The sequence below is a fragment of the Conger conger genome, chromosome 5 (assembly GCF_963514075.1).
Source record: "Conger conger chromosome 5, fConCon1.1, whole genome shotgun sequence".
Taxonomy (NCBI): Eukaryota; Metazoa; Chordata; class Actinopteri; order Anguilliformes; family Congridae; genus Conger; species Conger conger.
Genome location: NC_083764.1, coordinates 34569166 through 34587757, shown reverse-complemented (window position 1 = coordinate 34587757; position 18592 = coordinate 34569166). Strand labels below are relative to the sequence as shown.

At 42.5% G+C, this 18592-nt stretch overlaps 1 protein-coding gene across 1 annotated transcript in view; it reads right to left on the bottom strand.

Moving 5' to 3' along the window:
• prkg3 (protein kinase cGMP-dependent 3) overlaps window positions 1–14908 on the bottom strand; it is a 68462-nt gene extending 53554 nt beyond the window's left edge. Inside the window, exons 1-5 of the mRNA XM_061243142.1 lie at window positions 14821–14908; window positions 11330–11392; window positions 7947–8076; window positions 5052–5218; window positions 1975–2088 (exon numbers count right to left, since the gene is read on the bottom strand). Of these exons, the coding sequence (XP_061099126.1) occupies window positions 1975–2088; window positions 5052–5218; window positions 7947–8076; window positions 11330–11392; window positions 14821–14908 (562 nt within the window). The remainder of the gene's footprint in view (window positions 1–1974; window positions 2089–5051; window positions 5219–7946; window positions 8077–11329; window positions 11393–14820) is intronic.
• Window positions 14909–18592: the final 3684 nt, after the last annotated feature.

Below are 18592 nucleotides of genomic sequence, written 5' to 3'. Positions count from 1 at the left end.
ATTGTGAGAGCTGTGAAGAAAAACCACAAAACAAGTCAGTGACACACAAACAATCTCCACAGGGCAGGGTGAAGGTATCTCAACCGTTTGAAGAAGACTTAGAGAGCAGCAATATGGAGGCTATAACACAAGATGCAAACCACTCATCAGAAGTAAGAATTGGAAGGCAAGATTACAGTTTGCAAAGCAGTACAGAGATGATACGCAAAAGTTCTGGAACAAAGTTTTATGGGCTGATGAGACCAAGATTAACCTCTTCCAAAGTGATTGAAAGGCCAAAGTGAGGAGAAAAAAGGGATCTACTCATGCCTCTTGCACACTATCTGACCAGGACAGCAGAGCAGCAGGCCCTGGTGACTCCCCTGGGCAGGATGGTGGGGCAACGATGGCCTCCTGCTGGGCCTCTGGACAGGGTGTAGGAGCAGTGGCGCTTGGAGGCTCCCCTAGGTAGGTTGGCATGGCAGGAGGATCTGCTGGCTTCCCTGGGCAAGACGGCAGTGAGGGTTCTTGATCTGGAGGGCTCCTTGCTGCAGCCCCTCCATGGCAGTCTGCAGGACAGACACCTAGCTGATGCCGCTTTTTGTAGCCCTGGCCAGACCTTTTCATCATCGGAGATCTCTGCAAACCAGTATCCTAGACATTCACCTAGCTCCTCCGGTGCCCTAACACCTCAATCCTCCCCTTTTGCCCACTCACCACTGAAGCAGGATAGGCCTCAGCAGCGAGAGTCAAGAGATCACCCAGGGAGCAGGCCTCCACATCCTCCTATGATCACGGCCCCATCAGCTTAAAGGGCTGACTGGGAAGGAGTGAAAGTTTCCAGTCAACACATTTCCAGCTCAGCCCAAGTGTTTCTCTAGGACTGAAAACCAGGCCTCTCTTATAGCCAAATAATAATGAAATTGATAATGAAATATGATGAAATATAATGATATAATGAAAATGATACTGTCTGTAGGGTGGTGGACAGCACCTTAGTATCCCCCTCCTGGCGCCACAGTGAGCTATTCACATTCAAAGCTGTGCTACCGCTGGAAGACATTGCGAAAGGAGCGATACACCATCCATGCGTTTTTAGCGACCAGACAGATTTCCTTGCACATGAGGATGAGTCCATGTTATTACCCAGAGCCAACCTCTAAAAGCTTGCCAAGCAGGATATATTGTTTTGCTGGATACAATACTCCTGATGGGACCAAACCAAAGTTGTGCTCTTGCCTGCACCTCTGTTAACATTCTACTTCAATGTCGCGTTCAGAGAATTTTACTTGCCATTTTTGAAAATTCTGCCATTATGATCCCTTATGTTTTACAATTATTTTATTTGGCATAGTTTTACTGTCATTTGAAAGTGACTTAAATACCTAAATAAGCCACCATACAAGGATAATATGGTAGATTGTGCATTCTTATTTGCACACTTAAATTTGTGAATCATAAATAAAAGGTGTATATGTATGACTTAGGAAATCCTTTTCATCCGTAAGCCCATTTTAAGAATCGTGTATGCAGGATTTTGTAACTGGTCTCATGGTTAAATGTAGGATGAAATCCATGCCAATTAAATGCATGAGGCCCCAGGAGTGAGGACCACTGATCCATAGTAACATGATGTGTCATCCCTAAGCCAAAGGACAGTATATGCTGTGCCAAAGTTTATACAAGCCACTAAACCAATATGACAGAATAACGCCCTTCCCAAAGCAGACAGGTGCCTGTGTTCAGTCCATATTTGAATCTGACCTATGATTAAATTCTCATTTGGTGCCAAACTCTATCTGTGAAAAAAAAAAAAACACAACCATAAGTTAAAGTTAAATTATTGAATTCAGGCCTTAGTAATGCTCATAATAATGTCCTTGTTAGGACATTTTGCCTTTGCATCATTTCATTGTACAGCATAGTAATGATCAGAGCCACTCTGAATAAAATCTAAATGATGCCATGCTCAAAGAAAGCAACAGAATGATTCACCTTGGACCGATGCGGTGCGTTTGCAGTTATAAAGGATGGCCAGCTCTCCAAACACGTCTCCAGAGGTCAAAGTGCGTAAATCTTGCCCACCCTGAGTCACCCGCAGCTCTCCATCTGTTGAAAAAAGGCACTAATGGTGATGATTGAGCAGAAAGTATGGAAATTTGCAGGCATAATAATTGATGTCACAGCAATACAGGTTGTGACAGAGCCCCTAACCCCCTCTAAATAAATGCTTGTCCTAACTTGATTATTGATGTTAAAAGAGGGTACAATGTTAATATTATATTTTTATATATATTTTTATCACACAGCTGATCTGTGAATGCTGGCCTTGTTTAACCTCCAAATAATGCAAGTACATTGTTATACTGTTATATCGTTATAAGTTATGATTTTTCCTGTGATCATCAGCCAGTTGGGAGAACTGAAGCTCCTGCCAGTCCTAACAATAAATCCTCTTCCTAGGGGTGGGAATCACAGAGTAATTCACAATACAATACTATCTGTGTAACTGAAGAAAAACATATTTTCAAAAAAGCAGGAATTAATCATATACTGAATTTATTCACGGTATTTTTAAGTGGCATTAGTTTCACAGAATTTTGAAACAATGTAAAACAAAGTGCAGAGTTTGCATATTCTGATTCAACTGAGTAATTTTTTGGAGAGGGGGTGACTGGGGGACTGGCATATTCCTAAATACAAATACAGGTATGAGTCTGCTGGCTCATTCTCTGTTTTGCCGACTGCCACCACGCAGTTCCCCGAGTGACCACTCATTCATAGAACTTGGGTTACCTACATAACCCTCCATTCTATTGCATATTGGACAACATGCCACCATATGGGTCAACTGAAGCCTGACATGGTAATGACAGCCCAAGCCATCAACAAGCTTGTAGCCGCCACATAACCCCCACTCTCCAAGAGAGACTGAAGAAAGGATTTTTGTATGTGGTGCCATACAAACCCTGGTCTCTGCCCCTGGATTGGCACCAACAGCAGAACCCGTTCCACCTAGCAGCATAGAACACCCAAGTAGAGGGGTTGAGGGCTGCCTGTAGAGTTGTCATAAGCACTGGGCTAAGATCATTGGGTGGCCCCCATCCAGGGCCAAACCTGCAGTCTGAATAACCCCAGGTTTGGGGTCCACAGCAGCCCCCGCACCCGAGACTGTATGGTCTGGCTTGAAAAGGCCTGGGGAATCCCCTCAGCACTGTGAACAGCGCCGCCATCCAGGACTGATGGAGCCACTCTGGGGCCAAAAGCATCAACCTGGCACACAAAACCCTCACTTTAGCTAGAACCACTGTCAGAAGAGGCAAGGGGAGAAGGGCATAAGGAAGGGCTGGAGTCCATACGTACGCTAGGGCATCCACCCCAATCGTTTCTCTGAGGTCCATCATGGAATACCACCAGGGGTAATGAGTGGTAGCTGAGATGGTCAACTTTGCCCTAACGGGGGAAGAGGCACCACTCAGCAATCCTGAGCATGTGCCCACAGAAGAAGCTTGCAAGCTTTCCTGTCAAGTGACAGAGAGCACATCTCGTCCTTGGTCAAATCCAACCCAAGCTGAAATATGTTCTTGAAGGAGTAAGGTAACTTTCCTCCATGTTCAAGGTCAAGCAAAGCTTGTAGAGATGGGCCAGCACAGCCTCTGAATTGCCCCTGGCCCACTGTTCGGAAGGGGCACATCTCAAATGGAGTGAGTGGCGCATCCATATATTTTGCAAAGGTATGGGGAGCCAGGAACAGACCAAATCTTGACCTTGTATGCATTGCCTTGTACATAAAAACGAAGGAACTTCCTGTGCTCCCTGTAAATAGGAATGTGGAAATAAGCATCGTAGAGGTTCACTGTGGTGAACCAGTCCCCTCGTCTTACGGACAAAAGGAGGCAGACGCCTCAGATGATGGCTGATGTGATCTCCTCAGAAGGATGGCCACTGCTATCCTCCTCCTGACCAGCCTTCAACATAGCTCAGGGCTTCCTCAAAGGCGGTGTAGGCACTGCCACAGACCGAGGAGGGTGGGAAGGGAGGGTTATGTCTCAACAGATTAAATGATCCTGTCGGCCTTAGAGTAAAATGAAAACATTACTAAGATGATCTAATTATAAAATTAATATATATTTTACATAATATATATAACTAAATATATTAATATAATGAATAATGTAATTATTATGGCCAACCACTACAACTCACACCAGCCGTTGCCGTGATGGTCGCTTTCACCCTGATGGGAGAAGAGGTGCCGCTCGACAGCTGGAGCTGTGGCAACCACTCTCGCCCTGACAGGGGAAGAGGAGCCACTCTTGCTTCGTTACAATTGGCTGTGGTCAAGACGCTCACTTTCGCCTGCACCAAAATAAGAAAGCTTTATCCAGGAAAAAGCCCCGACTTTATCCAGGAAAAAGGATGGAAAAAAAACCTGCTAGATTTCTCAAAAAGAACCAACAAAACCTCAAAGTTTTCTGCCTCACAAGACACATCAGGACGCAAAAAGAGAATGCGCTGGCAGACTCACACCTGTATGTGTAAGGTACAATTCCACGCAGGTGGGGGCAGTGGTTAATTGGGTGTTCGGTCTCCTAACAGCTCAATCTCGGCAAGGCTTGACTCATATAGTGGCACATTGACCGATATAAAATAAATCAACGTAAACAGGGGGCCCCCAGGACTGAGTTGGAATCATTGATGTAAGCTGTGATGATATTGGGATGATGTCAGGACAATTCACTGCAATATGATTAATTGTTATTGTTTCAAAGATAATGTACATATATCTGTATGTCACGCTATGGGTTACCCTAAATTGTTGAGTGTTTTTTGTGTAATACTGTTTTTTTTAATACTGTGGACAGATTCTCTGACATGGAGATGGCTAAATAGGGGAGGCATTACCAATGGCCAGAGCCATTGATTAACACATTGCAAAGCTGTAATGGCCTAATGACATACACAAATAGGTGATCATAGGTGTGCGATGAGAAGTCACTATGTTAGTACTGCTAGAAAATAATAATATAAATTGTTCATACACAAGTGTCTAATATATTTTAACACATCACCTGCTACAATGTACATGCTGTCGCCCTCTGAGCCCTCAGTGATGACCACCTCACCCGGGCTCCTGTCTGTGGAAACCAGTAATTCCACCATCATTGTGATCTGCTCGTCATCTATCCGGCTCAGGAAGTCATTCTTCTGGATGGCCTTGACGATCAGACTTGTTTCGCTGGGAATTCAAAGTAAGATGGAGTCAATAGAAAAAAGTGATGGGGAGGGAGGATACATTAATCCCTTGATTCAGGGGCAGCCAACCTGTGAGCCTATGTTCATAACATCAGATTTGACAAAAAAAGGTGAGCTAAATGTGCAATTCATATGTTTAATTGTGATGCATGGATGTATCATCATGCTGATCTCTTTTTATATTATTTGATGTGAAACTAGAAAATCAGATCTACAATAGTGTGTGGGCACCCCTAGTCAGAAAGCCTTTTACAATTAATATCTAAATGAACAGAAGCGAACCTGACCTCTAAATGGTACACCGTTAAATATGTCACATATCTTCAATTACTTTTTATTTTAATTTTCTACATTTTCAAAATAATATTTTCTACTTTGCAAAAGTTAGTATTCCTCCTCAGGCAACTATAAGAACTTCCTGTAGCAAGCTAAGTGTCTTTCAATTCTCGCTTTTGGAATTTTTCCCCATTCTTCCTGGCAGAACACCTCTAGGTCAGAAATATTCTTATCCACTTATCTCTCCACAAATTTTCGATAATATTCAAGTCTGGGGACTGTGGGGGCCATTCCAAAACCTTCATCCTTTGAACATTAGCCTCTAGAATCTCTTGATATTTGGTGGAATTCATTCTTCTTTTCCATTCTTTGCACAATATTTCCTGTGCCCCCAGCTACCACACAAGCTGCCACACACTTTTTTCTCCAAACATACCTTCTTTGGTTGTGAGCAAAAAGTTCAATTTTAGTTTTGTCAGTCCAAAGCACATTGTTCCAAAAGGCTTCAGGGCTTTCTTTTGCATACTGCAGATGCTTAATTTTGTGTTGAGGTTGACTGTTTAGAGGAACCCATGGTTGTTAACACCAGACGGAACAACCACTGCAGTTGGATACTTTAGAAGGCATGGAGTTACTTCAGAATAAAAAGTTCAGCCGTGGAATTATACTCACCTCTGACTCATTGAAGCCCTATGTTAAAATATTTTGAAATATTTGCACATTGTGACGCGTAATGGATTTATATCTGAATTATAGACTAGTATTTAAAGATTCCAGATTTTTTTTCAGCATTCTGTAAAGTTGAGGAAATTACACCCTTTGTGGTGTCTAGTTACAATTTATTTTCTAACAAACAGCTAAATTCAGTACATGTGGTGGCTCTCCAGGACCTATATTGGACACACCTGGGTAACTCTCCTTGAACCCCTTGCCATAAGGCTGACATAACACTGTCATACACATGGCATAACAGCTGTCACAAGATAGTATAACAGGTGACGTCAAAATGACATAAAACTATCAATACATTTTATGACAGTAACATTGTTTAGATGACAGAATAACAGAATAACAGTTGTGTGTTGCTAGCCTATGCATTCTATTCACAGCCTGCTACCCCACTGCTAATGTTACGATGTTACGATGGGCTCTTTTATATAGGCCTTGGAAAACTATAGGCCTCACTAGTTGGAATGTTGTTTATTTTGGTGACTCTATTCACCCTTATATGCACTCCCAAAAGCCTGTACAAGTTGTACAATCCAACAGTGTCTTCTGTTGCCAAAATCACGGTCCCCTCCCCACTGCTCAGCAATTGCTTTGCTACCACCCACAAACCTGTCCCAAGTTTTTTAATTCACTATTCTAAGGATATTGCGGACTTGAAATTTGCATAAAGTTCAAGATTTAGGCTGAAGTTTCTCTATGTTAAATTTTGCCAACAACATCTTATAATGGTCTTACAGTTCTTTGGTTTGTTTCATTGTCGGCTCACAACAATGCTAAAATCTGAATTGATGTGTAAAGTGTGCTCATCACATTTGAAAAGTAAGCCCAAATGATATTTCAAAATGTCAATGCATTCTGGAACCGCCCCTATTTGTAACCCTTTCCAGACAATTTGTTGTTCAATCAACTGAATATATTTATCAATTACATTTCCATAATTGGTTGATTTCGGTTTTTGGTTTTTTCGCACGACTGCTGTGCATGAAAATCCCAGGAGATCAGCAGTTTTTGAGATACTCAAACCACCCTGTCTGGCACCAACAATCATTCCACAGTCGGAGTGACTTGGATCACATTTTTTCCATATTCTGACATTTGGTCTGAAACACAGCTGAACCCTTTGACCACATCTACATGCTTTTATGCATTTAGTTGCTGCCACATGATTGTTTGATTAAATATTTGCATTAAAGGTATAATAGGTAAATTCAGACTACTAACGGTCAAGAGAGGAATTGCGGCAACAAACACCCTCAAACCACAACATGCACTGACAGAGACTGCTGTCTTTTCATAGTGTTCTAGTACAAAAATGCTCGCCAAAAAGGTGACTTTATGAAATGTTGACTTTAGTGTGCTGCTGGTATTGTTTTATAACTATTTTTCAACCAATGAGCTTAAATTATTGCACAGCTGTGCAATGTGTTTGGCCCGTCAACTGTATATTTTGAAACCAGAATTCAAGGACTATAAACACAGGCAGAGTGTGAGTCAACATGGCAATGCAACGGGATTTACAATGATCTTGTAACAATGTTTCAACACAAAAATCTTACCTATTGTCCCTATAACAAGCTGGTGTACAGGTCACCCTAAGTGGTCACTGAGTGTATAATATTACATGTGGTGCCCAGTTATCCATAATAGTGGGGTCATGTCATATTTTCTACATATGTTAACATATGTCAAGCCCAGACTTTGGGTACCTGATGGTCTTCTTGACCCGTGCCTCTGTGATCTCTAGGTCTACAGGCAGAGGCTCCGGTGCAATGACAGCTGCCCGGCTCTTCCGCACTTCAGGCTCACTTTCATTACTGCTCCTCTCAGGATGATTATCTGGGACAGGTACAGGAGAGGGGAGGGGACCACAGGTGTCAAAATGGTTATAACTTTGACCCTTGTATGTGTCAGATTATCCATCATGAGAAATTGAATGCTTAAGAATGCTTTCAAAAATAGAAATGATAATAGTTTATTTTTTATCAATTAACAAAATGCAGGAGAACAGAAGAAAAATCTAAATCAAATCAATATTTGGTGTGACTACACTTTACCTTCCAACCAGCCTCAATTCTTCTAGGTACACTTGCACAAAGTCAAGGATTTTGTAGGCATATACTCAGGTGTGTGATTAACCAATTATACAAAACAGGAGCTAATAATCATCAATTTCATATGTAGGTTGAAACACAATCATTAGCTGAAACAAAAACAGCTGTGTAGGAGGGTTCAAACTGGGTGAGAAACAGCCAAACTACTTCCAAGGTAAGGTTGCTGAAGACAGTTTAATGTCAGAAGTTATAGACCATGGCAAGACTGAGCACAGCAACAAGACAAAGTAGTTATACTGCATCAGCAAATACATTTCTGCCTCTCCCTGGCAGAAATTTCAAGGCAGACAGGGGTTTCCAGATCTGTTGAAGAAGCACAAAGAAACGGGCAACGTTGAGGACTGTACACGCAGTGGTCGGCCAAGGAAACTTGATGAAAGACATATCATGCTTATTTCCCTTCGCAATCGGAAGATGTCCAGTAGTGCCATCAGCGCAGAATTGCCAAAAACCAGTGGGACCCAGGTACACCCATCTACTGTGCGGAGAAGTCTAGTCAGAAGTGGTCTTCATGGAAGAATTGTGGCCAAAAAGCCATACCTCCGACGTGGAAACACGGCCAAGCGACACAACTATGCAAGAAAACACAGAAACTAGGGTGCAGAAAAATAGCAGCAGGTTCTTTTTGATTTGATTTAGATTTTTCTTCTGTTCATTCACTTCTTCTGTTCATGCATTTTGTTAATTGATAAAAAATAAACTATTAACTATTTTTGAAAGCATTCTTATTTTACTTTTGCACAGCACTGTATATCTATATTTCTTATAACATATCACCTTAAACCACAGGTGTCAAACTTGCCCTTCTGGCATTCTATATCGTTAGTTTTTGTTTTCTGGATTTTCTTGTTTTCCTGTGTATGACCCCTGCCTGCTTGTCTGGACTCTTCTCTCGTTTTTGCGGATATCTGTACCTCTGCTTTATTTGGACTGACCTCCCGGTTTTTGTTTACGCTCTGTCTGCCCCTTCATCTGGATTAATTAAAACCTGCCATTTTTCATCATCCCAGTGTCTGCTATTGGTTCTTCTGTCCCCCCCGCCGTGACAAGTCACATATGAGATCCATTTCAGAATACAGTGACACGGTAATGGTGATCCACTTGTGGTGGGGAAGCTGTTGCTAATGAGAGACTACTAACCGGGCATGTTTATACGGCTCAGCCTGCATAACAGAATGTATAAGTGTTCAGACCATTGTGAGCTTACACAGTCTTCTGAACACAGGGAATAATTTGTTGTTTTCTCTAAATATTGGTCCAATTCGCATAAATTTTAGTGTCTGGGATAGTCAAGAAGCAACCATAATCCTAAACCACATTCCTCAGGAGAAAAACTACCATTGTACAATTCCACAATCTTTCTTAAAGGTCATACACTGCCTTTCAAGTTTTATGCCTCCCACCTAATGCTCATGCCTCCATTATGCAGCTCGTTGACACTCCCAGACATATGTCCTGTCCCCAATTTCTCCAGACCCTCCAAAGCAGTGGCTGATGGGCCAGGTTTTACACCTAGGTCAGTTCTCGGTGAGAAACTGTGAAAACAGCTCAAAAGACTTTGAAGGCTGATTTCACAAAACCACTTCACATACTTTAATAAACCATATCTCTGAAACAGATTGGCTAATCCCGACAACTGATACCATACGCCATTTACTGTGTTGCATCACATATGTTATTGGGGGTTTAGGGCTAATAAATTGAAATAAATAAAATGAAGTGAATTAAATTGCTTTTCAGCTTTTCAGCTTTTCAGCTTTTCAGCTTTGCTTGCAGCTCGGTCAGCTCGGTCAGCTCTCTTCTCTTCTCCTTCAGCAACTGTTCCCCAGTCTCAGCCGCCTACTGTGGAAAGAAGCCCCTCTTATAAACTCGTGGACTGATTCGTAATGTAGTCCAGGTGCACACCTACTTAACCAGTAGGTGTGGTCCTTGGATTGCCCTGCTTCCTTCCCGCTAACCGAGCCAACGCGCCAGAGTATATTCAAAGTTCAAAGTTTTTCACTGAAACTATGTTGGAGGTGTTCTCCGTGGAGTTAGGCTAAACCTAACATTTCCATAACTACAATGCGCACAATTATTAATCCCCACCTACAGTCTTTGTCATCTTCATCAAACCATTGCTATGAATGAATATTGTTTGATTATATGACAAAATTACTTTCGATTCTTGATTGAGCTATTTGAATTAAAGTCATTCATCTGCTGAATAGCATGCTGAGGCTAGGAAAAGTTGTGGAAGGAGGAATGCATTTCTTTACAGTGTTTGAATAATTAGCAAGTAATTTGCAATGCCTGATGGCGTTAGCTCTGGCCTGTAGTCATACTACCAACGTCAGGAGTTGTTGTAAATGATGACCCCCCCCACCCAATGAAATCGGTTGTCACAACACTTGGGGGTAGGGGGACAACATGTACAATTTGCTTATTTAAGTGAAGGTGTCTTTTGAATATGAGAATATAAGGTCAAGGCAACATATCAGAGCTGGGGAAAGAGTAATTTAGGTTAATATTTTCAAATTCCATCCAAATTCAAATTTTCAAATCATGTCATTGAAATTAAATAATGTTCTGTTTTAATATCAGCCCAAATGCACAGGCTTTGTAATTCTCATGTATGGAGGAAAAGAGGAGTTATTATACCTGTGTTTTCTACATATTCCATGTTGTGTACTAAAGTATGATGTGGCACATCAGAAATAAGAAATCAGTTATAAATTTGAGGACCAACACACTGAATAACTCTTTTGCCTGGAGTTGCCTTTTTAGTGTTGGGGGAGAGCAACAGGATGTTGTCACCTGTGTCTGGGATGTGCTACACCAGGGATCTGTGACCCTGGTCCTGGAGAGCCACAGTCAAGCGTTGTTACTCAGCATTTACTCAACACTAATAGATCAATTATCATTGCAGGCCAACAAAACCAGTGGTTTCAAACCCCTACATTATAACCATATGCAACTAATTTTCCTATATTTCTTACCCAGCTGGTCAAACCGACTCTGTAGCGCTGTGAGAAACCGTTCCTTCTCCTCTAAGCGTGTCACTGGGGAAAGAGAGTAGTTTAGGTTAATATTTTCAAATTCCATCCAAATTCAAAATTTCAAATCATGTAATTGAAATTAAATAATGTTCTGTTGCTAGTTTCATTAATATCAGCCCAAATGCACAGGCTTTTTAATTCTCATGTATGGATTTGGGAGCATGACTAGTGGATATAAGCAATGATAAGGTGATATTTGGTGCTGTTTTCACGACTGTCTGGGGTTAGGCCGCAACAAGGTAAATAATAGGGTGATGGAGTGTAGAATGGGGAGTGGGAATGAGCACTGCAGGATTAACTCTGGTCGTGTCTGCCTAACCAAATCGAAATAAACCCAGTAAACCATTCAAGACGGCTAGTTTACTGGGCTTGAAGTGGCGTGTAGCCAACCTCAAACCAACATCAGGTCTACTCCCAGGATAATAAAGTAAACACTGAGAACACTCTAAATAACCAGAGTTGCTATACAGCGATCAGAGAGGCAAAGCAAAGTCAAGGTGGGTGAACAGGGTCGACAAAGAGTGAGAACTTGGGCAAACAAAACTCAAAAGAATCAAGACAAAAATTCAGTCATACACAAAGTCAAAGTAATCAATAATTCACAGGTCATACACGCAAAGGTTTACAGAGCTAGTCTACCCAGATTTTTTCAAATAAAATAACCACAAACAGACATTGCCAATCCAGGGCAAACCGGAAGACTTAAGTAAATGCTATTATTCTATTTAATATTGTGATAAATAGTGGCAGCGAAAAGCAAACCATGTATAATTACATCCATGTATAATCACAGGGTTTTGGGTTCAGGTTTAAAATTGTAGTCAGTTAATCTGCAGTTTTATGTCTGCTTTGCCTTGCACTTGAAATTAGTGCATGGGAACCCCAATCATGGATTATGCATTTCCCAGTGGTGATGATGTTCCAGGCTGACATCATATTTTCCAGGCACTACTACATGTGAAATGTCAGCAAGTTTATCAGACTTAGTCTCTGTGTCAGGGGTAGCGAGGACAGAAGGACCAAGTGCAGACTAAGGGATAAAGTAAAGACTGTAATAAGGTTAGGCAGTAGTCGTAATCCAGCGAACAGTAAAACAGATGAGCAGGTTTGTAGTCGCAAGCCAGGCAAAGTCCAAAATGGGTTGTCAGTCCAGAATCAGGGCAATGGTAGAAAAACGACAATCCAACAAGAATAATACAAAAAGCCAGGTCGATATCAGATAATTCAGGAAACATAGAGAACAGAAACAGACAGGAAGTGGGATGGGAAAAACGGGCAGATCACGGGCATAAAACTGAGGACTGAGGTGGCTCAGAAGGGCTGGAGAGGACTGGGGTGACTCAGAGGTGCTAGAGAGACTTGGGAGTGAAGAGACTGGGGTGACCATGGGGATTCAGATGACCACGGGTTTCGGGCGACCACAGAGCTTCAGGCGACCGCAGGATTTCAAGCAATTGTGGAGCTTCAGGCAACTGTGGGGCTTCAGGCGACCATGGGGCTTTAGGCGACCGTGGGGCTTCAGGAGAGCATGGTGCTCCATGTGGTGCTTCAGGGGACCGCAAGGCTTCAGGCAACTCAGGGGACTTCAAGTGACCAATGAGCTTCAAGAGAGCATGGGACTTCAGGTGACTGCGGGGCTCCAGGCAACAGTGGTGCTTTGGGAAACTGCAAAGTCTGAAGTGTGGGCAGAGCAGGGCTTGGTGATGGCATGGGGGGTGGAGACGAGTCCTTGAGCAGACACGGTGTAGGGGCCAGATACTGTTCTTGGGGCAGAGATGGCACAGGAGCCAGAGTTGGGTCCTGGGGCAAAACGGCACAGGGGCCAGATATGGGTCTTGGGACAGAGCCAGTGCTGGGGCCGAGGAAGGCACCTGGGGTGGAGCCGACGCAGGAGCCAGATTCTGAGCCTGAGAAGAGGACTTAGACTGTGCCGGATCCGGAACAGGAGTCTAGGATGGATCTGGAGACAGAGCCCTGGGCAGAGCTGATACAGGGGCTGGAGACTGGTCCTTGAGCAGACATGGCACAGGGGCTGGAGATGGGTCTTGAGCAGACATGGCACAGGGGCTGGAGATGGGTCTTGGGGCAGAGACAGCACTGGGGCTGAGGAAGGTACAGGCCCTGAACAGGTCCTGGGATGGCGTCAGGGACAGAGCCTGAGACAGAGGTAGGGATGACGCCGGGGACAGGACCTGGAACAGAGCCAGGGACCGAAACCGGAATGCTTCCTCATATTGGTGGAGAAAGGAGTCCAAACTTAGAGCCCTAGTGTCCACTGAGCAAGCTAACCAAAGTCCAAAACAGGCAGTTAGTCCAGCATCAGGGCAATGGTACTAAAATTACAATCCAAGAATAAGAATACAAAAGGTGAGGCAGAGGTTGATATCAAGTAATCAAAGAAATATACAGAACAGAAACAGGATGGGAAAATGGAGGCTAGAACAAAAACAGATCACAGGCATAAAGCGGGTTACAAAGCAAATGAACTAGCAAAGGAAAGAACAAACAGGCAGGTATAATATACTCAACAAATGAAACTACATGACAAACAGGTGTGGGAGCTGGGGAACAGATAAAAGGAACAGGTGAGATGAATGAATGGATGGCAGATGACAGACTACGGACAGCGAATTGGGACATAAGACACAAACACGGCAAGAAACTGAAAAACACTGGGGAGTAAGGAGTGGGGAGTAAGGAGTGAGCATACAGAGAACACAGAACAGAGAATGAAAAAGCAACGGAAAAGAGCATGAATGTGACACTCTGTAGCTCCAGCCAAACATGTCTAAACAACCTCCCCCCTAACCCTAACACTTTCAACTAATTTCTCTTGCAGTCATGTTGGGATGGCTTTCTTTTTTGTACACTGTAATTGGTACTTACATAATGAAGTTATTTTAGGGATAGAACTACTACTAGGCGGCACGGATGGTGCAGTGGGTAGCACTGCCACCTCACAGCAAGGAGGTCCTGGGTTTGAATCCCCGTCGGCCGGGGCCTCTCTGTGTGGAGTTTGCATGTTCTCCCCGTGTCTGCGTGGGTTTCCTCCGGGTACTCCGGTTTCCTCCCACAGTCCAAAGACATGCACGGTAGGCTGAGTGGAGAGTCTAAATTGCCCGTAGGTATGAGTGTGTGAGTGAATGGTGTGTGTGCCCTGAGATAGACTGGCGACCTGTCCAGGGTGTATTCCTGCCTTTCGCCCAATGTATGCTGGGATAGGCTCCAGCCCCCCTGCGACCCTGATCAGGATAAGCGGGTTCAGATAATGGATGGATGGATGGAACTACTACTTTTTTATTTAAGACTTCAATATATTCAGGAAAACATTTCTTTTGTATATAGTACGTTTGAGAGATGAAGTGTTAGTGCCAGTGTAGAGATATTGTGCTTCAGGACAGAAGAGGTGGGACAGTGTGGAGCTGCCTTACCCAGATCCTGATTTTGACTCTGCAGCTCCTTATTCAGAGCACACTGCTTCTCCAGCTGCAGTTGCAGTTCCTGTACCAGTTCCTCCATGACTGGAGAGACAGAAAGCAGTTACTTTACACACATACACATGCACACAGACATACAAACAAACACTCACATCGAGCTTCCCCAGCTGCATTCTCAGGTACACACTTGGACCTTCATACTAACAAACTTGCTCTCTAATGCTGGGTATACACTGTACAATATTGATCTGTGATGTAGCCCCGACAACATCCTGTCTTTCATGCTGTCGCACTGTGCAATTCTATAATAAGAGCAGAGATTCCATCTAAAGGTTAGCATCCATGCACAGAATTTGAGGACGGTGGATACATTTTTTTTTTCCTTATTTCCTCTCCTTGGCAGGGAGCTCATGCCTAGACTCCTGGACTTTCAGAAGAATGGAGATGTCTGATAAAAGTAAAAGGGACAGTGAATTGATGTCTTTGTGAGTATGCATGGTTATGTTACAAAATTGTGTTTCCTTCCAGGCAGGCTATTTATAGCAGACCGAAATCCATTGGTGTTAGAAGTGGCTAGTATGACCACTAACAATGTTTAGCTAAATACAAACTTCAGTAACGTCAGTCAAAAACTGCTAAATGGCCTGTGTGGAAAGCAACTGCTGAAGCAGATGTTTTACGAATCATAATCACCTGGGTCTGGGCCTTAGTAATCATAAAATGAAGAATAATCCAAAAGTGTTCCCAAACTTTTGTACATGGCCCTTTTCCTTTTTTATGTTAGTAAAAAATTTACATAAAAAGCAATCTTGCTTTAAAATTTGCAGAAAGGTCTCTACCATTTAGGCTTAACTCTGTACCATTTAGAATTTCATTGTAACAGACATTTAAACCAGGGGTGCCCACATTTTTGCACCCCTCAGTAGATGGTACCCCTGGTACTGTGTAGCCACCACCCAAGGATCTGGCCATTAACTTAAGAGATGCTGGGAGAACAATCCAGCAGCTGGCCACTTGACATTAGGACTCACCCCCATGGCTTTTGCAGCCTTCGGGGGAGGCAATGCCTTGGAGGACTGAAAGTGTGGCTACGCAACTCCTTGACTCTTATCCCACCCCCATAGACTTTAGATTTTGCACTTTAATAATACTTCACATACCCCGCTTCAGTATCATCTTGTATTGTAAATTTTTATTTTTATTTTTAATTTATATTTACATTCCACTTTATTTTATATCTATGTTTCTATTTTTAGTATTATTCTTTATGTTGTCTGCATGCACCCACTAACCACAGCAAATTCCTCGTATGTGAAAACTACTTATACGAATAAAGTGATTCTGATTCTGATTCTGAGAGCAGTCTACACACACGCTGCGACCTGACAGTTCCAATCAGGTCATGCTGTCAAGTGCTGGCTTCCTACTTAGCCACCTGGATGAGCAGGGAAGGGACCACCTTGCCCAGTTTGTGGTCTCCTTGTTTGGGCTAGCAGCTAGTAGCAACCGATACGGAAGCCACAACTGGTTTAAAGCGAGCAGACTGATACGAGTTTGTAGTCTACTTTCCCGGACCAGTAGCATATGCTGGAAAACGCTTACCACAGGAGGACAAAATATCCGGTTATAATATCCATCCATTATCTGAACCCGCTTATCCTGATCAGGGTCGCAGGGGGGCTGGAGCCTATCCCAGCATACATTGGGCGAAAGGCAGGAATACACCCTGGACAGGTCGCCAGTCTATCTCAGGGCACACACACCATTCACTCACACACTCATACCTACGGGCAATTTAGAATCTCCAATCAGCCTAACGTGCATGTCTTTGGACTGTGGGAGGAAACCGGAGTACCCGGAGGAAACCCACGCAGACACGGGGAGAACATGCAAACTCCGCACAGAGAGGCCCTGGCCGACGGGGATTCGAACCCAGGACCTCCTTGCTGTGAGGCGGCAGTGCTACCCACTGCACCATCCGTGCCACCCCCGGTTATAATATATTTTCAAAATAATAAGTTGCGAGGCTACCAGTTGATCAGCTATACCAGCAGCGATAAAAGTTTGACCTGCTAAACATTCTTTGCAATCATGATAATATTTTAGGGACAGATGGGCAGATGATATTTAAGGGGGCTGCCTTATGTCATCCATGTCACAGGTGACACTGTTCTTAAAAGGTCTCAACCCGTAGATGCGCATCATCCTCTGACAGTAAGAACAAATGAAATAGAACTGCAATTACACACTTATTTTAAAGTAATTTACACTTTAAAAATCACGCACACACATACACAATAACCACAGAAAATGATTTTCATGTCTGTTCGAAATGCCTACATTTAAAATCACTATTTTCACATTGAGGCATTAATAAAGTTCCCATCAGGAGGCTGAAGAATCCAGTACAGGGAAGCTTTCAGATACATTTGTGTTGCCCTGCTCAGTGGGGTCTCTTGACTCTGAATGAATAATTAAAATCAACCAAGACTGCTGGAGATACTGTGTATTTTGACACATTTGTTTCTACAAAGACTGCCTAACCACAGGCCAGATGTGATGCAACCCGAAATGGAAATAATTAGATCCTATTACTCTACAGGGAACAGTAGCCCTCCTGTGTAGCGATTAGATGATCCAATATTAAAATAAACTATACACAGACATGTCCTCTCATTTACATTTGTTTACGTGGTCTTAAAAATGCTTTTAAAATGCTGTTTAATTGTATGTATTCACTCATAAATCTGAGCGCAAGACAGAGAAAAAAGGACAGTAATGCAAATAACTACTCATTATAACAGTGGTATGCAGAAGAGCATCTCAAATGTGTCAAAGCTAAGTGGATAGGCTACAGCAGCAGATTAACAAATCATGTTGTATAAATGGTGCCTCTGTGAGAAATGGTATTTTTACATTTCTGTGACAGATTTATTCAGGATTCCTACACCTTTTCTATTTTGAAATTCCAGACTTTTCTATACTGAAATGTAAAGATTTAAAGTGTATTTTACTGACCATATTTGACATGTCAGAGTACTAATAGCAAGATGTTTATTATGGAAATACATTATTTGAAGATCCTATGGTTACAGATGTATGTTACATTCTGATGATTTATGCTATTAAGTGCCAGAATACTGTAGCTTCAAGGTAGCTCAACAACACCAAGCCCAGACAAGTTCAATGCATGGATGACGTGGCTAGTTGTTTTAAATGTCCAAAATACATTTATTACATAAAATCATTAATAAAAAGTACATGAAAAACAATACTATCCTTTATGCGTTAAATTATAAGAAAGACTATTGAGAGTATTGGAAATTAAAGGACTTCAAAATGTCATATTGGATAACTGTCTGCATCCATATGCTGAAGGCAAAAATGCTACAAAAATAGTTCAACATAAAATAATAACTTAATAATATCTCTCACTTGGGGATAATTATATGGGTCTTTCTATCAACATATTAAATTAGTATATTATTATTAACCATTGGGAATTAGATGCCCCTATCCAGCAAAGAGAGAGTTGGCAGGTCCAGGGCCCGCAAGAATTCTGACCCATCAGAGGAGTTTCTTGGAATAAGAGCGAGGTATTAATCTGGACCAGTTAAATCCAGATTAATAAAGAGAGCAGTTCATGGAAAAGAAAATCTGAGCTATGACTACGTTTTTTTGTCATACTGTAAATCATACTATAGTGGTCTATTTTTGCCAGACTAATCAGTAAGCTGTTATTTATAATGACATGGTTGTACTAACT